The sequence below is a fragment of the Salvia splendens genome, chromosome 16 (assembly GCF_004379255.2).
Source record: "Salvia splendens isolate huo1 chromosome 16, SspV2, whole genome shotgun sequence".
Taxonomy (NCBI): Eukaryota; Viridiplantae; Streptophyta; class Magnoliopsida; order Lamiales; family Lamiaceae; genus Salvia; species Salvia splendens.
This window is the reverse complement of record NC_056047.1, coordinates 27,478,959-27,498,942: the sequence shown is the minus strand read 5'-3', so window position 1 is coordinate 27,498,942 and position 19,984 is coordinate 27,478,959. Positions and strand designations below refer to the sequence as shown.

At 42.7% G+C, this 19,984-nt stretch overlaps 2 protein-coding genes across 2 annotated transcripts; both read right to left on the bottom strand.

Moving 5' to 3' along the window:
- Positions 1 to 6,439: 6,439 nt before the first annotated feature.
- Positions 6,440 to 7,641, bottom strand: LOC121770441. The gene is made up of 2 exons (XM_042167171.1): positions 6,555 to 7,641; positions 6,440 to 6,444 (listed from the first exon to the last, which is right to left on the bottom strand). Exons 1-2 carry the CDS (start codon positions 7,639 to 7,641, stop codon positions 6,440 to 6,442), a joined length of 1,092 nt encoding a protein of 363 aa, XP_042023105.1.
- Positions 7,642 to 16,102: 8,461 nt separating this feature from the next.
- Positions 16,103 to 17,047, bottom strand: LOC121770440. Its single transcript, XM_042167170.1, has one exon. It carries the CDS (start codon positions 17,045 to 17,047, stop codon positions 16,103 to 16,105), a length of 945 nt encoding a protein of 314 aa, XP_042023104.1.
- Between the last annotated feature and the right edge of the window lie 2,937 nt (positions 17,048 to 19,984).

Genomic DNA, 19,984 nt, shown 5'->3' with positions numbered 1-19,984 from the left:
TAAGGTCTTAAGACATAATTTAAAACATAGCAACAGATAAATAAGGTTCAGGGAGAGTCAAGGATCACGCCTATGTATGACGACACAACGTATCCTAGGGTCTTTAGCCAGCTCAACATCCACCGCAACATCCCGCTCAACCTGCACATAAGAAAAATAATATACAGGGCTGAGTACTTGTTGTACTCAATGGGCTCATGCCGAAAACATTTTAATAAGTTATGTCATCCATACCAGTGATCTCGGGTTTTAAGTAGTAAGAAAAATATCACGAGAAACACAAAAATTCAAGTCTGGCCAGACAATTTATCTCCCCACTTTTCACATCAATCCATCAATTACATCACAGTGCGACGAAAGTGTGGCCACACTATTCGCCCACGAGACCGGCCGACTTGCAAGGACGGCTCACGATCCCACCAGTGTACACAGCCTGATAGGGTTTACGGCCTTACTCAGACCCGAATTCGTTTCACAACACAGCCATATAGCCTAACGGAGTAAACTCATACGAACTAGGCATCAGGCACACAATCTCATAATAAAAACAACATGGCATGACATAACAGTTAAACCACCCTTATATCGCCACATAATATTTTTCGGAAAAGTAAAAAGGTTTGAAAAGAAAAGCCCACCTCGTTCGCTTAGCAATTCACAACCCAACTTAGCAACTCTCGATCCTCGAGTTCACGAATACACAACACCCTTGTCAACGACAACATAATTCAGCCTCACACATCAACATATTACTATGCATGTCCTATCGTTTCTCTCTCATCGTCTTTCTCAATTCCCCAATCCAACATACGTCACAAAGGTGTAAAGACACACGCATCGCATTTCAACTTATCACACGTGATCACATAATTTAAACACGCTCCTTGGACATACATGCATCATATAATACTTTTAAACTTGAAACTAGGTGTCATTTTAACAAGGCAGAATACTGGCAGAACTGCGCGACCGTTTTGTAAAAATCACTATAAATTCACCCGACCTCAAAAGAAGCTAAATTTTGGTCACAATACAGAGGACACCTTCAAGTTCATCCATGAAAATTTTCACACCGAAATCACGTCATTTGGTCAGTCATATCACATATTAAACTCTCTGGTCGGAACATACAATTTCTGACAGTATTGCGCAGTTCATTTGAAAAATTCACCATAAATTCATACGATGCCCGAAAAGGCTGGAAATTTAACACAACTCAGAATACACTTCAAATTTTCATATAGTTCAAGAATCACATCGATCGGAGGTCATTTGGTCAGTTAAACAGAAAACGAAACATTCATGGCGAGAACTCAAGTTTCTGGCAGATTTGCGCAGTCAACTTCAAAAATTTATTAAATATTCATTTTTCGATAAAACGGGCTGAAATTCACACGAGACATAGAAAACACCTTGAAGTTTACTTAGTAAAAATCTCATAGCAAAATTCGTTCGTTTGATGGGTCAAATACAGATCATAAGTCACTAGTCATGCATCACAGATTTCTGGTTCAAGTTCGAAAATAAGGTTTTTAAAACTTCCACAACACAAACACCGTTTTTTTTTTCATGCTCAAAAACACATAATCATGCTTACACGTTCCTCATACACATATTTGCACATAACTCATATTATTCACCAAATATTTCAATCCAACACACATGATTTCAATCAACCGCGAAAAATCAAACAAGTTCTTACGAAACACACTTTCCCTCCCGTTAAAATTTGCGATCTATCAAACCTACACCCTCTACATGCATGTAGGACTCAAGAACATGGTCAAAACGGGTAGGGTGATAGAAAGTGAGCAATATACCTTCTTTGACACAAAACGAATCGGTCGAAACGATGAACGAAGCGATTCGTTGGAGACTCTTGAAAATAACTTCAAAGGATTGTAAGAACAAGAGTTGGATGGAGGATTTTTGGAGATGGGAGAGTGGAAGATGAAAAACGTGTGGGAGAGGGAGAGAAGAGAGGGGGGCGAAATTTTTGAGGTGAATGGGGGCTAGGGTTTGATTATTTGCTATTTATTTGTTAGGTTTAATCCATGGGTAAATTAAATAAAGAAATTGTGGGGGAAATAAAATATAGGCTAATGAATAAAAATCCCACAATTTAATAGAATAAAATAGGCATGTGGGAGAGTGGAATTTTCGAAAATTCCATGTAGTGCACAACAAAGAATTTACTTGGTATTTACTTGGAGAATAAATTCATAACTTAGGAAATAAAAATAACGAATACAAGGGAACAATTAAATTAAATTAAATCTCCAAGTAGGAAATAAAGGAGGGGGCAGAAAATTCTTGGGTAATTGCACAAGGAAATTATTTAAATCCCCAATTAAAAGAATAGGATTTAAATTAGGTAATTTATTTATAGGAAAAAGGCTCCCATAAAATAGGCAACAATTAATTAAATTCCCACAAGGAAAATATTGCATAGGGGGCGTGTGATATGGAAGAAAAGTAGAAGAAAAATATTCACATCCCCAATTAATTAGACCTAGGAATTTATTTGTATAAAAAGGGATTCCACAAATTAGGAAACAAATAAAATATCCTCCAAAACTTAGTGGAGTGGCCGAAAATTGCTAACCAAGGAAATATCCCAACTCTCTATTTATTTTAGGTGAAGAAATAAATTATAACAAGATTTAATTGGATTAAATTCATAGGAAGGGAGTCAATAAAGCACCAATTAAATCAAATGAAAATAATTCTTTCTCCTATAGGAGATTTTTTAAAACTCCCAAGGAAAATAAAATGGAGTTCGAATTTCATGTAGTACCATTTAGGGGTCATTAGGTTTGGATTTAATTTGGATAAGTATCCCAAAATAATTAATTAAACCCACGAAAAGAAGTGCTATTTCAATAATTAGGAGGAGCCGAATAATTCAATGAATTGACTCGAGAAAGAATAAATGCATGATCCTATTAATTATTTTCCCCTCAAGGGAAAAAAAATAAAACTCAAGCTCGTCATTAACATTAACCACGATAATTTATTCCACACAAAGTCACTTCAATCACATAGAAACAAAAGTTTCATAGTTCCAAAATTCGAAATTCACAAGACCAATAAAAGGAGTCACAAAAGTTTGGGATGTTACATCGTTCTCCTCTAAACAGAAATTTCGTCCCGAAATTTAATCGTCTCACACAAACAATTCGGGAAACTTTTCTTTCATCTTATCTTCTAACTCCCACGTAGCTTCCTCGGGACCGTGGTGCTTCCACAACACCTTCACGGACGCTATCGTCTTGTTTCGTAGCTCTTGTACCTTCCGATCTAGGATTGCTTCGGGCCTTTCCTCGTAGCTCATGTCGGGGGTTAGGATCACTTCCTCTTGGTGAATCACATGTTTGGGGTCGAACACGTACTTGCGCAACTGCGATACGTGGAACACGTTGTGCACGTTCCCAAAGCTGGGTGGTAACGCCAATCGATACGCTACAGGACCTACTTCGTCGATGATCTCGTACGGTCCCACAAAACGCGGTTTCAGCTTGCCTTTCACTCCAAATCTCACAACTCCTCTCGTCGGGGACACTTTCAAGAACACTTTGTCACCAACGTCGAATTTGATTTCCGTTCGACGCACGTCAAAATACGACTTCTGTCTGTCTTGAGCTTCCTTGATCCTTGCGCGGATTTGATGCACGATTTCGGTCATCTCCTTTATAGCGTCGGGTCCTAACATCTTCCTCTCGCCGACTTCATCCCAATAAAGTGGAGATTGACACTTCCTACCATATAAGGCTTCGTACGGAGCCATATCTATCGTCGCTTGATAAATGTTGTTGTAGGCGAATTCAACCAATGGTAGGACAGTTTCCCAACTTTCCCCTCGATCTAGGACAACGGCTCGCAACATATCCTCAAGCGACTGAATCGTCCTCTCTGACTGCCCATCCGATTTCGGGTGATAAGCAGTGCTGAAGTGCAATTGTGTGCCCAATTCTCGTTGCAAACTCATCCAAAACTTCAATGTGAACTTCGTATCACGGTCGGACACAATAGTCTTTGGCACTCCATGCAAACGCACAATCTCATTCACGTACAGTTTTGCTAACTTGTCCGCGCCATAAGTAATCTTAATCGAAAAGAAGTGCGCGCTCTTCGTAAGTCGATCAATGATCACCCAAATCGCAGTGTTGCCCTTCTGTGTCTTTGGCAAACCCGTCACGAAATCCATAGCTAGATGCTCCCACTTCCATTCGGGAATTTCAAGCGGTTGTAACTTCCCATATGGCCGTTGGTGTAAGGCCTTCACTTGTTGGCATGCTAGGCATCGTTCCACATATGATGCCACGTCTCCCTTCATTCCATTCCACCAAAATCGTTGCTTCAAATCCCGATACATCTTCGTGCTTCCGGGGTGTGCGGTGTAAGGCATGTCGTGCGCTTCACTCAAAATCTCATCTTTTAGCGTCTTATCGCTCGGTACACACAATCGCCCATCGTACGTCAAAGCATTATCCGCCTCCTCACGGTAATGATCAAGCTTCTCGGCTCTCACCTTTGCACGTAACTCCTCCAACTTTCCATCACGTCGCTGGGCTTCTATGAGTTTGGTTCTCAAATATGGCTCAATCACTAGTGTCGCCAATCTTGCTTCTACTGTCTCGGGCGCTTTCACTATCTCCAATCTCATCTTGTCAAACTCGTGAATCAACGCTTCTTCTTGCGTTAGGAAGTAAGCCAATTGCGGTTGGTTTTTCCTACTCAAAGCGTCGGCGACCACATTCGCCTTGCCCGGATGATAATTAATACCACAATCATAATCCTTCACGATCTCTAACCAACGTCGCTGGCGCATGTTTAGCTCTTTTTGTTCGAAAAAGTACTTGAGACTCTTGTGATCCGTATAGATTTCGCATCTCACTCCATAGAGATGGTGTCTCCAAATTTTCAGTGCATGCACCACTGCTGCTAACTCCAAATCATGGGTCGGAAAATTCAATTCATTCGGTCGCAACTGTCGGGAAGCATACGCCATCATCTTCCCATCTTGCATTAACACACATCCTAGTCCTACTTTCGACGCGTCCGTATAGACGGCGAAGTCCTTGTCGGGTTCGGGTACTGCTAGGACTGGTGTTGTAGTCAACTTCTCCTTCAATAGTTGGAAACTCGCCTCGCACTCTGGCGTCCAAACCACCTTAATTCCTTTCTTTGGTAGTTGCGTCATCGGTCTCGCAATCTTAGAGAATCCTTCAATGAATCGTCGATAATATCCTGCCAATCCCAAGAAACTGCGGATTTCACTTGGCGTTTTCAGCGATTTCCAATTCTGCACGGCCTCGACCTTTGCTGGGTCTACTTGAATTCCATTTGCCGTCACAATATGACCAAGGAAGTTCACTCGAGTCAACCAGAACTCACACTTACTGAACATGGCGTACAGTTTCTCCCTTCGCAACGTTTCCAACACTGTTTGTAGATGCCATCTATGTTCTTCCTCGTTCTTCGAGTATACCAACACGTCGTCGATGAAGACTAACACAAACTTGTCAAGATACTCGTGGAAAACTCGGTTCATCAAGTCTATGAAAACGGCTGGGGCGTTTGTCAGCCCAAAAGGCATCACGACAAATTCATAATGGCCATAACGAGTGCGAAAAGCAGTCTTAGGCACATCCTCTCGTCGGACCTTTAGTTGATGATACCCTGATCTCAAATCCATTTTTGAGAATACGCCCGCTCCTCGAAGTTGGTCAAACAAATCATCAATCCTCGGCAGTAGGTACTTATTCTTTAAAGTCATCTTGTTGAGCTCACGATAGTCGATGCACATCCTCATCGTGCCATCCTTCTTTTTAACGAACAAAACTGGCGCTCCCCATGGTGACACACTGGGTCGAATAAAACCTAAGTCTAACAGTTCTTGCAACTGAACCTTTAACTCGGCCAACTCCTTAGGGGCCATTCGGTATGGTGCCTTTGATACTGGCGCTAACCCTGGTTCCAAGTCAATGGCGAACTCTACTTGTCTGTCGGACGGCGGTCCTGGCAATGCTTCAGGAAACACATCGGGAAAATCTCGCACCACTGCCACGTCTTCCACTTTCAACTCCTTCTTTTCCTCTCCATTTAAGTACACAAGATACGCCAGACGCCCTTTTCTTATCATCGTAGTTGCTTGCAAAGCGGAGATTATGGAAGTTCGTCGATTCATGGAGATCCCGTTCAAGAAAGTCGGTTCTTCGCCCGGGGCTTGAAAAGAAATCTGTCTCTCTTTACAATGAATCGTTCGTGGTTCTCGGTAAGCCAAACCATTCCCAAGATTATGTCTACATTCTCCAAAGGTATAACGTGCAAAAGTTGGGCCACTACTCCTAGTTCTCCTAACACAAACTCTATGTTCGAGCAAGTTCTCACAATGTCAATCAATCCTCCAACCGGTGAAGACACATTCAAATTCGATTCAAGCTTAGCAGTAGGAAGTTCTAAGGCATTCACACATGACACGGAAATAAAAGAATGCGAAGCACCCGTATCAAACAGCACAATAATAGGGAGTTGTTGGAGCTTTCCCATACCTGCCAAATTCTCCTTGCCCTTGGTGGCTTGGGGTTCCTGCCCTTGATTCCCTTTGAGCGCATATGCCCTTGCTTGCTGTGGGGCCACTTGTCGGATTGGTTGAGGCTGTTGTGGTGGTCTCTGTACTTGCCCATTCTTCACTCCACCTTTGTTATTGTTTGGGCACTCTCGAGACATGTGCCCGTTTCCACCGCAGGCGTAACACCGGATGCCTCCAACTCGACACTCTCCAACATGATACTTGGAGCACCGATTACAGTAGGGTGTTCTCCGCGGGTTTCCCCTCTCCTGTGGCACAATTTGGCGCCCATGATTCTGTGGTTGCCGAAAAGTGGAAAAACGCCGCTTGTTGTCAAAAGGAGCTCGGTTTCCATCCCACTTCCTCTTGTCTCTAAAGTTCAATGGGGGTGCGGACGGTGTAGGATTTGTTGTCCTCTCATTCTTGGGCAGTGCTTCTTCCACGTCTAGAGCGCAACCCAACACATCAGAATAAGGAATTCCCATTCGACTGGCCACAGCTACCCTTATCTCGGGCATAAGGCAGGAACGAAACTTCGTAGCCATCTTCTCGTCTGTGTCTACCAATTCTGGTGCATAACGGGTCATCTCACATAGGGCGCGGTCGTACTCCGTGACCGTCATGTTTCCTTGTTTTAGGGTGTGAAACTCCACTACCTTCGCCCGCCGATAACTCATGGGAACATACTTGTTGTAAACTTCTTCCTTGAACTCTTCCCAAGTAAGCGCCTCGCGGCGAGCGGGGTCCATGGTTCTCTTCTTGGTTTCCCACCAAAAATCAGCGGGTCCTGTCAGCTGATACGTCACGCAGGCCAGATGTTCCCTATCCGTGCATCCCATAAACTCAAAGACACGTTCAATGTCGCGTACCCATGCCTCCGACTTCGGGGGCTTTCCCAATCCATCGAACTTGGGTGGGTTCTCTTTCCGAAAGGCCTTGATGTACTCCCTTTCGTTTGGTTGGGGTAGAGATGGTGGTGGAGGCGGGGGTGGATTCCCGACACCTCCCTCTGTCTGTTCCCCCACGTTGTTCTCCACATGCGGACCACGTCTACGTCTTGGGGGCATGTTGATCTAAAACACAGGTTAGCATCGCTGTGAGAACATCGTTATTAAAACATCATCACTTTCATGCACGCGTGCGATAAAACACAAGCACGTAAAGTTATGCGAAAAGTGGAACTTCCATAGATAACGTGGAAAGGAAAAACATAGTACTCGTTTGGAAATAAAAAGTTACTACTGCCATAGTCATAACAACTTAAGAAAACAAAACGGCATCTACTATCCATCGTTATACTCTTCCTCTTCCGGGTCCTCTTCCTCTTCCGGGTCTTCTCCTTCCTTCGGGTCCTCTTCTACGTGATACTCGTCAGCCATGCGGAGGGCTTCTTCGATATCCATGCTATCTTCCACATAATCATCCTCAAAACCCGGAACCATCCCTTCTTGTGGTACTGCTTCTCTTTCTGCCGTGGGTTTAACCTCGATCACGTCTTTGTCTTCCCATACTGTTTCATCTTTCCCTTCTTCTGTCGACGGTGGTCGCTCATAACGTGAGTCAATCAAAGCACACGTTAGGGCCTTCAGGAAACCTTTCATGTCGCCGGCCATCATCTGGTTTCTTGGTTCGTACCACGTGAACCGACTGGCTGTTGTTTCCATCCAAGACTCCCAATTGTCGGGCATCAACTCAATTAGCCTTCTTATGCCTCCATAGGCCGATACATGATACCCGCAGACGTCTCGCCATAGGGTTTCAAAACGGGCGACAACCTCTCTCAAGGCTTTGCCTTCCTCTCTCTCATAGTGGTCGTAATCGTATATCGCTTGTCGCATTCTGGCACTATACTGGCTGCTCTTAAGCGCGGTTCGTTTCGTACGTACCATCTACGTGAAGACGAACGTTTCTTTTAAAACACCAAATTGTATTATTGTTTGTTTGAAAAGGTTCTTAAGTTGGTCGCGTAGTTTGAAAGTTTGTCGTTGTCTTAACGTTTCATATCTTTGCATGCTATCGTTGTAGTATTTTCGCATATGTTACACATTCAAAACATCACAAAGTTTATGCTCACACGCAATCATACCTTACCAATATCACTTTTGTACATACAATACATGTCTTAATTATCATGTCAATCATACCCGTATTCCACGCAATCATGCTATTACAACATCATATTTACGCACATAGTACATGCTTAAGTTATCAAGCCAATCATGCTCATATATTCATTCCATTACAACTCATCCTTATGCATATCATTCATTCACATGCATAAACTTGTCAAACGTCATATCATATCGTCATCCATTTCATGCATCTATCTCACATGCCTTCAACAAATAAAACATATCTCACTTTCATTGGTTGAGCGTGATGCTGTGGATGTTGAGCCTTCATGACACTTCTAGTCAATAAGGGTTCACTAACTTAGACTCAAAGTAAAAGAAGACTCTCGGACCAGAGCGAAAGAACAAAGCTCTGATACCACTCTGTCACGACCGCCCATACCAGGGGTATCACAAAAGCGGCGATCGTGACCGACATGCATGGACAACAGTTTAAAAGAACAACTTAAGACTTAAAGAAAGAAAACAACTTAGTTTAAAGAAGGTTAAGGTCATTTTTTTTGAAAAGACGTAAAGAAACATACTTTTATAAAGGGCACCGGAAAATTTTGACTTAAGAAATACAACTATATATAAAAAAAACTAAGGTAAAACGAACATTTAACTTAAATCTCGGAAAACACCATTTTCAGAAAGACAACGTAAACACTCGTTTAAACCTAACACCACCATACATGTTCAAACACAACACGAAAAGATTAAGGTCTTAAGACATAATTTAAAACATAGCAGCGGATAAATAAGGTTCAGGGAGAGTCAAGGATCACGCCTATGTATGACGACACAACGTATCCTAGGGTCTTTAGCCAGCTCAACATCCACCGCAACATCCCGCTCAACCTGCACATAAGAAAAATAATATACAGGGCTGAGTACTTGTTGTACTCAATGGGCTCATGCCGAAAACATTTTAATAAGTTATGTCATCCATACCAGTGATCTCGGGTTTTAAGTAGTAAGAAAAATATCACGAGAAACACAAAAATTCAAGTCTGGCCAGACAATTTATCTCCCCACTTTTCACATCAATCCATCAATTACATCACAGTGCGACGAAAGTGTGGCCACACTATTCGCCCACGAGATCGGCCGACTTGTAAGGACGGCTCACGATCCCACCAGTGTACACAGCCTGATAGGGTTTACGGCCTTACTCAGACCCGAATTCGTTTCACAACACAGCCATATAGCCTAACGGAGTAAACTCATACGAACTAGGCATCAGGCACACAATCTCATAATAAAAACAACATGGCATGACATAACAGTTAAACCACCCTTATATCGCCACATAATATTTTTCGGAAAAGTAAAAAGGTTTGAAAAGAAAAGCCCACCTCGTTCGCTTAGCAATTCACAACCCAACTTAGCAACTCTCGATCCTCGAGTTCACGAATACACAACACCCTTGTCAACGACAACATAATTCAGCCTCACACATCAACATATTACTATGCATGTCCTATCGTTTCTCTCTCATCGTCTTTCTCAATTCCCCAACCCAACATACGTCACAAAGGTGTAAAGACACACGCATCGCATTTCAACTTATCACACGTGATCACATAATTTAAACACGCTCCTTGGACATACATGCATCATATAATACTTTTAAACTTGAAACTAGGTGTCATTTTAACAAGGCAGAATACTGGCAGAACTGCGCGACCGTTTTGTAAAAATCACTATAAATTCACCCGACCTCAAAAGAAGCTAAATTTTGGTCACAATACAGAGGACACCTTCAAGTTCATCCATGAAAATTTTCACACCGAAATCACGTCATTTGGTCAGTCATATCTCATATTAAACTCTCTGGTCGGAACATACAATTTCTGACAGTATTGCGCAGTTCATTTGAAAAATTCACCATAAATTCATACGATGCCCGAAAAGGCTGGAAATTTAACACAACTCAGAATACACTTCAAATTTTCATATAGTTCAAGAATCACATCGATCGGAGGTCATTTGGTCAGTCAAACCGAAAACGAAACATTCGTGGCGAGAACTCAAGTTTCTGGCAGATTTGCGCAGTCAACTTCAAAAATTTATTAAATATTCATTTTTCGATAATACGGGCTGAAATTCACACGAGACATAGAAAACACCTTGAAGTTTACTTAGTAAAAATTTCATAGCAAAATTCGTTCGTTTGATGGGTCAAATACAGATCATAAGTCACTGGTCATGCATCACAGATTTCTGGTTCAAGTTCGAAAATAAGGTTTTTAAAACTTCCACAACACAGACACCGTTTTTTTTTCCATGCTCGAAAACACATAATCATGCTTACACGTTCCTCATACACATATTTGCACATAACTCATATTATTCACCAAATATTTCAATCCAACACACATGATTTCAATCAACCGCGAAAAATCAAACAAGTTCTTACGAAACACACTTTCCCTCCCGTTAAAATTTGCGATCTATCAAACCTACACCCTCTACATGCATGTAGGACTCAAGAACATGGTCAAAACGGGTAGGGTGATAGAAAGTGAGCAATATACCTTCTTTGACACAAAATGAATCGGTCGAAACGATGAACGAAGCGATTCGTTGGAGACTCTTGAAAATAACTTCAAAGGATTGTAAGAACAAGAGTTGGATGGAGGATTTTTGGAGATGGGAGAGTGGAAGATGAAAAACGTGTGGGAGAGGGAGAGAAGAGAGGGGGGCGAAATTTTTGAGGTGAATGGGGGCTAGGGTTTGATTATTTGCTATTTATTTGTTAGGTTTAATCCATGGGTAAATTAAATAAAGAAATTGTGGGGGAAATAAAATATAGGCTAATGAATAAAAATCCCACAATTTAAATGAATAAAATAGGCATGTGGGAGAGTGGAATTTTCGAAAATTCCATGTAGTGCACAACAAAGAATTTACTTGGTATTTACTTGGAGAATAAATTCATAACTTAGGAAATAAAAATAACGAATACAAGGGAACAATTAAATTAAATTAAATCTCCAAGTAGGAAATAAAGGAGGGGGCAGAAAATTCTTGGGTAATTGCACAAGGAAATTATTTAAATCCCCAATTAAAAGAATAGGATTTAAATTAGGTAATTTATTTATAGGAAAAAGGCTCCCATAAAATAGGTAACAATTAATTAAATTCCCACAAGGAAAATATTGCATAGGGGGCGTGCGATATGGAAGAAAAGTAGAAGAAAAATATTCACATCCCCAATTAATTTGACCTAGGAATTTATTTGAATAAAAAGGGATTCCACAAATTAGGAAACAAATAAAATATCCTCCAAAACTTAGTGGAGTGGCCGAAAATTGCTAACCAAGGAAATATCCCAACTCTCTATTTATTTTAGGTGAAGAAATAAATTATAACATGATTTAATTGGATTAAATTCATAGGAAGGGAGTCAATAAAGCACCAATTAAATCAAATGAAAATAATTCTTTCTCCTATAGGAGATTTTTTAAAACTCCCAAGGAAAATAAAATGGAGTTCGAATTTCATGTAGTACCATTTAGGGGTCATTAGGTTTGGATTTAATTTGGATAAGTATCCCAAAATAATTAATTAAACCCACGAAAAGAAGTGCTATTTCAATAATTAGGAGGAGCCGAATAATTCAATGAATTGACTCGAGAAAGAATAAATGCATGATCCTATTAATTATTTTCCCCTCAAGGGAAAAAAAAATAAAACTCAAGCTCGTCATTAACATTAACCACGATAATTTATTCCACACAAAGTCACTTCAATCACATAGAAACAAAAGTTTCATAGTTCCAAAATTCGAAATTCACAAGACCAATAAAAGGAGTCACAAAAGTTTGGGATGTTACATCGTTCTCCTCTAAACAGAAATTTCGTCCCGAAATTTAATCGTCTCACACAAACAATTCGAGAAACTTTTCTTTCATCTTATCTTCTAACTCCCACGTAGCTTCCTCGGGACCGTGGTGCTTCCACAACACCTTCACGGACGCTATCGTCTTGTTTCGTAGCTCTTATACCTTCCGATCTAGGATTGCTTCGGGCCTTTCCTCGTAGCTCATGTCGGGGGTTAGGATCACTTCCTCTTGGTGAATCACATGTTTGGGGTCGAACACGTACTTGCGCAACTGCGATACGTGGTACACGTTGTGCACGTTCCCAAAGCTGGGTGGTAACGCCAATCGATACGCTACAGGACCTACTTCGTCGATGATCTCGTACGGTCCCACAAAACGCGGTTTCAGCTTGCCTTTCACTCCAAATCTCACAACTCCTCTCGTCGGGGACACTTTCAAGAACACTTTGTCACCAACGTCGAATTTGATTTCCGTTCGACGCACGTCAAAATACGACTTCTGTCTGTCTTGAGCTTCCTTGATCCTTGCGCGGATTTGATGCACGATTTCGGTCATCTCCTTTATAGCGTCGGGTCCTAACATCTTCCTCTCGCCGACTTCATCCCAATAAAGTGGAGATTGACACTTCCTACCATATAAGGCTTCGTACGGAGCAATATCTATCGTCGCTTGATAACTGTTGTTGTAGGCGAATTCAACCAATGGTAGGACAGTTTCCCAACTTTCCCCTCGATCTAGGACAACGGCTCGCAACATATCCTCAAGCGACTGAATCGTCCTCTCTGACTGCCCATCCGATTTCGGGTGATAAGCAGTGCTGAAGTGCAATTGTGTGCCCAATTCTCGTTGCAAACTCATCCAAAACTTCAATGTGAACTTCGTATCACGGTCGGACACAATAGTCTTTGGCACTCCATGCAAACGCACAATCTCATTCACGTACAGTTTTGCTAACTTGTCCGCGCCATAAGTAATCTTAATCGAAAAGAAGTGCGCGCTCTTCGTAAGTCGATAATGATCACCCAAATCGCAGTGTTGCCCTTCTGTGACTTTGGCAAACCCGTCACGAAATCCATAGCTAGATGCTCCCACTTCCATTCGGGAATTTCAAGCGGTTGTAACTTCCCATATGGCCGTTGGTGTAAGGCCTTCACTTGTTGGCATGCTAGGCATCGTTCCACATATGATGCCACGTCTCCCTTCATTCCATTCCACCAAAATCCTTGCTTCAAATCCCGATACATCTTCGTGCTTCCGGGGTGTGCGGTGTAAGGCATGTCGTGCGCTTCACTCAAAATCTCCTCTTTTAGCGTCTTATCGCTCGGTACACACAATCGCCCATCGTACGTCAAAGCATTATCCGCCTCCTCACGGTAATGATCAAGCTTCTCGGCTCTCACCTTTGCACGTAACTCCTCCAACTTTCCATCACGTCGCTGGGCTTCTATGAGTTTGGTTCTCAAATATGGCTCAATCACTAGTGTCGCCAATCTTGCTTCTACTGTCTCGGGCGCTTTCACTATCTCCAATCTCATCTTGTCAAACTCGTGAATCAACGCTTCTTCTTGCGTTAGGAAGTAAGCCAATTGCGGTTGGTTTTTCCTACTCAAAGCGTCGGCGACCACATTCGCCTTGCCCGGATGATAATTAATACCACAATCATAATCCTTCACGATCTCTAACCAGCGTCGCTGGCGCATGTTTAGCTCTTTTTGTTCGAAAAAGTACTTGAGACTCTTGTGATCCGTATAGATTTCGCATCTCACTCCATAGAGATGGTGTCTCCAAATTTTCAGTGCATGCACCACTGCTGCTAACTCCAAATCATGGGTCGGAAAATTCAATTCATTCGGTCGCAACTGTCGGGAAGCATACGCCATCACCTTCCCATCTTGCATTAACACACATCCTAGTCCTACTTTCGACGCGTCCGTATAGACGGCGAAGTCCTTGTCGGGTTCGGGTACTGCTAGGACTGGTGTTGTAGTCAACTTCTCCTTCAATAGTTGGAAACTCGCCTCGCACTCTGGCGTCCAAACCACCTTAATTCCTTTCTTTGGTAGTTGCGTCATCGGTCTCGCAATCTTAGAGAATCCTTCAATGAATCGTCGATAATATCCTGCCAATCCCAAGAAACTGCGGATTTCACTTGGCGTTTTCAGCGATTTCCAATTCTGCACGGCCTCGACCTTTGCTGGGTCTACTTGAATTCCATTTGCCGTCACAATATGACCAAGGAAGTTCACTCGAGTAAACCAGAACTCACACTTACTGAACATGGCGTACAGTTTCTCCCTTCGCAACGTTTCCAACACTGTTTGTAGATGCCATCTATGTTCTTCCTCGTTCTTCGAGTATACCAACACGTCGTCGATGAAGGCTAACACAAACTTGTCAAGATACTCGTGGAAAACTCGGTTCATCAAGTCTATGAAAACGGCTGGGGCGTTTGTCAGCCCAAAAGGCATCACGACAAATTAATAATGGCCATAACGAGTGCGAAAAGCAGTCTTAGGCACATCCTCTCGTCGGACCTTTAGTTGATGATACCCTGATCTCAAATCCATTTTTGAGAATACGCCCCGCTCCTCGAAGTTGGTCAAACAAATCATCAATCCTCGGCAGTGGGTACTTATTCTTTAAAGTCATCTTGTTGAGCTTACGATAGTCGATGCACATCCTCATCGTGCCATCCTTCTTTTTAACGAACAAAACTGGCGCTCCCCATGGTGACACACTGGGTCGAATAAAACCTAAGTCTAACAGTTCTTGCATCTGAACCTTTAACTCGGCCAACTCCTTAGGGGCCATTCGGTATGGCGCCTTTGATACTGGCGCTAACCCTGGTTCCAAGTCAATGGCGAACTCCACTTGTCTGTCGGGCGGCGGTCCTGGCAAAGCTTCAGGAAACACATCGGGAAAATCTCGCACCACTGCCACGTCTTCCACTTTCAATTCCTTCTTTTCCTCTCCATTTAAGTACACAAGATACGCCGGACGCCCTTTTCTTATCATCGTAGTTGCTTGCAAAGCGGAGATTATGGAAGTTCGTCGATTCATGGAGATCCCGTTCAAGAAAGTCGGTTCTTCGCCCGGGGCTTGAAAAGAAATCTGTCTCTCTTTACAATGAATCGTTCGTGGTTCTCGGTAAGCCAAACCATTCCCAAGATTATGTCTACATTCTCCAAAGGTATAACGTGCAAAAGTTGGGCCACTACTCCTAGTTCTCCTAACACAAACTCTATGTTCGAGCAAGTTCTCACAATGTCAATCAATCCTCCAACCGGTGAAGACACATTCAAATTCGATTCAAGCTTAGCAGTAGGAAGTTCTAAGGCATTCACACATGACACGGAAATAAAAGAATGCGAAGCACCCGTATCAAACAGCACAATAATAGGGAGTTGTTGGAGCTTTCCCATACCTGCCAAATTCTCCTTGCCCTTGGTGGCTTGGGGTTCCTGCCCTTGATTCCCTTTGAGCGCATATGCCCTTGCTTGCTGTGGGGCCACTTGTCGGATTGGTTGAGGCTGTTGTGGTGGTCTCTGTACTTGCCCATTCTTCACTCAACCTTTGTTGTTGTTTGGGCACTCTCGAGACATGTGCCCGTTTCCACCGCAGGCGTAACACCGGATGCCTCCAACTCGGCACTCTCCAACATGATGCTTGGAGCACCGATTACAGTAGGGTGTTCTCCGCGGGTTTCCCCTCTCCTGTGGCACAATTTGGCGCCCATGATTTTGTGGTTGCCGAAACGTGGAAAAACGCCGCTTGTTGTCAAAAGGAGCTCGGTTTCCATCACACTTCCTCTTGTCTCTAAAGTTCAATGGGGGTGCGGACGGTGTAGGATTTGTTGTCCTCTCATTCTTGGGCAGTGCTTCTTCCACGTCTAGAGCGCAACCCAACACCTCAGAATAAGGAATTCCCCTTCGACTGGCCACAGCTACCCTTATCTCGGGCATAAGGCCGGAACGAAACTTCGTAGCCATCTTCTCGTCTGTGTCTACCAATTCTGGTGCATAACGGGTCATCTCACATAGGGCGCGGTCGTACTCCGTGACCGTCATGTTTCCTTGTTTTAGGGTGTGAAACTCCACTACCTTCGCCCGCCGATAACTCATGGGAACATACTTGTTGTAAACTTCTTCCTTGAACTCTTCCCAAGTAAGCGCCTCGCGGCGAGCGGGGTCCATGGTTCTCTTCTTGGTTTCCCACCAAAAATCAGCGGGTCCTGTCAGCTGATACGTCACGCAGGCCAGGCGTTCCCTATCCGTGCATCTCATAAACTCAAAGACACGCTCAATGTCGCGTACCCATGCCTCCTCCTTCGGGGGCTCTCCCAATCCATCGAACTTGGGTGGGTTCTCTTTCCGAAAGGCCTTGATGTACTCCCTTTCGTTTGGTTGGGGTAGAGGTGGTGGTGGAGGCGGGGGTGGATTCCCGACACCTCCCTCTGTCTGTTCCCCCACGTTGTTCTCCACATGCGGACCACATCTACGTCTTGGGGGCATGTTGATCTAAAACACAGGTTAGCATCGCTGTGAGAACATCGTTATTAAAACATCACCACTTTCATGCACGCGTGCGATAAAACACAAGCACGTAAAGTTATGCGAAAAGTGGAACTTCCATAGATAACGTGGAAAGGAAAAACATAGTACTCGTTTGGAAACAAAAAGGTACTACTGCCATAGTCATAACAACTTAAGAAAACAAAACGGCATCTACTATCCATCGTTATACTCTTCCTCTTCTGGGTCCTCTTCCTCTTCCGGGTCTTCTCCTTCCTTCGGGTCCTCTTCTACGTGATACTCGTCGGCCATGCGGAGGGCTTCTTCGATATCCATGCTATCTTCCACATATTCATCCTCAAAACCCGGAACCATCCCTTCTTGTGGTACTACTTCTCTTTCTGCCGTGGGTTTAACCTCGATCACGTCTTTGTCTTCCCATACTGTTTCATCTTTCCCTTCTTCTGTCGACGGTGGTCGCTCAGAACGTGAGTCAATCAAAGCACACGTTAGGGCCTTCAGGAAACCATTCATGTCGCCGGCCATCATCTGGTTTCTTGGTTCGTACCACGTGAACCGACTGGCTGTTGTTTCCATCCAAGACTCCCAATTGTCGGGCATCAACTCAATTAGCCTTCTTATGCCTCCATAGGCCGATACATGATACCCGCAGACGTCTCGCCATAGGGTTTCAAAACGGGCGACAACCTCTCTCAAGGCTTTGCCTTCCTCTCTCTCATAGTGGTCGTAATCGTATATCGCTTGTCGCATTCTGGCACTATACTGGCTGCTCTTAAGCGCGGTTCGTTTCGTTCGTACCATCTACGTGAAGACGAACGTTTCTTTTAAAACACCAAATTGTATTATTGTTTGTTTGAAAAGGTTCTTAAGTTGGTCGCGTAGTTTGAAAGTTTGTCGTTGTCTTAACGTTTCATATCTTTGTATGCTATCGTTGTAGTATTTTCGCATATGTTACACATTCAAAACATCACAAAGTTCATGCTCACACGCAATCATAACTTACCAATATCACTTTTGTACATACAATACATGTCTTAATTATCACGTCAATCATACTCGTATTCCACGCAATCATGCTATTACAACATCATATTTACGCACATAGTACATGCTTAAGTTATCAAGCCAATCATGCTCATATATTCATTCCATTACAACTCATCCTTATGCATATCATTCATTCACATGCATAAACTTGTCAAACGTCATATCATATCGTCATCCATTTAATGCATCTATCTCACATGCCTTCAACAAATAAAACATATCTCACTTTCATTGGTTGAGCGTGATGCTGTGGATGTTGAGCCTTCATGACACTTTTAGTCAATAAGGGTTCACTAACTTAGACTCAAAGTAAAAGAAGACTCTCGGACCAGAGCGAAAGAACAAAGCTCTGATACCACTCTGTCACGACCGCCCATACCAGGGGTATCACAAACGCGACGATCGTGACCGACATGCATGGACAACAGTTTAAAAGAACAACTTAAGACTTAAAGAAAGAAAACAACTTAGTTTAAAGAAGGTTAAGGTCATTTTTTTTGAAAAGACGTAAAGAAACATACTTTTATAAAGGGCACCGGAAAAATTTGACTTAAGAAATACAACTATATATAAAAAAAACTAAGGTAAAACGAACATTTAACTTAAATCTCGGAAAACACCATTTTCAGAAAGACAACGTAAACACTCGTTTAAACCTAACACCACCATACATGTTCAAATACAACACGAAAAGATTAAGGTCTTAAGACATAATTTAAAACATAGCAACAGATAAATAAGGTTCAGGGAGAGTCAATGATCACGCCTATGTATGACGACACAACGTATCCTAGGGTCTTTAGCCAGCTCAACATCCACCGCAACATCCCGCTCAACCTGCACATAAGAAAAATAATATGCAGGGCTGACTACTTGTTGTACTCAATGGGCTCATGCCGAAAACATTTTAATAAGTTATGTCATCCATACCAGTGATCTCGGGTTTTAAGTAGTAAGAAAAATATCACGAGAAACACAAAAATTCAAGTCTGGCCAGACAATTTATCTCCCCACTTTTCACATCAATCCATCAATCACATCACAGTGCGACGAAAGTGTGGCCACACTATTCGCCCACGAGACCGTCTGACTTGCAAGGACGGCTCACGATCCCACCAGTGTACACAGCCTGATACGGTTTACAGCCCTACTCAGACCCGAATTCGTTTCACAACACAGCCATATAGCCTAACGGAGTAAACTCATACGAACTAGGCATCAGGCACACAATCTCATAATAAAAACAACATGGCATGACATAACAGTTAAACCACCCTTATATCGCCACATAATATTTTTTGGAAAAGTAAAAAGGTTTGAAAAGAAAAGGCCACCTCGTTCGCTTAGCAATTCACAACCCAACTTAGCAACTCTCGATCCTCGAGTTCACGAATACACAACACCCTTGTCAACGACAACATAAGTCAACCTCACACATCAACATATTACTATGCATGTCCTATCGTTTCTCTCTCATCGTCTTTCTCAATTCCCCAACCCAACATACATCACAAAGGTGTAAAGACACACGCATCGCATTTCAACTTATCACACGTGATCACATAATTTAAACACCCTCGTTGGACATACATGCATCATATAATACTTTTAAACTTGAAACTATGTGTCATTTTAACAAGGCAGAAAACTGGCAGAACTGCGCGACCGTTTTGTAAAAATCACTATAAATTCACCCGACCTCAAAAGAAGCTAAATTTTGGTCACAATACAGAGGACACCTTCAAGTTCATCCATGAAAATTTTCACACCGAAATCACGTCATTTGGTCAGTCATATCACATATTAAACTCTCTGGTCGGAACATACAATTTCTGACAGTATTGCGCAGTTCATTTGAAAAATTCACCA

Bases quoted from the DNA above. Each gene is read 5' to 3' on its own strand.
- LOC121770441 (XM_042167171.1), bottom strand. From the start codon at position 7,641: ATGCCCCCAAGACGTAGACGTGGTCCGCATGTGGAGAACAACGTGGGG.
- LOC121770440 (XM_042167170.1), bottom strand. From the start codon at position 17,047: ATGCCCCCAAGACGTAGATGTGGTCCGCATGTGGAGAACAACGTGGGG.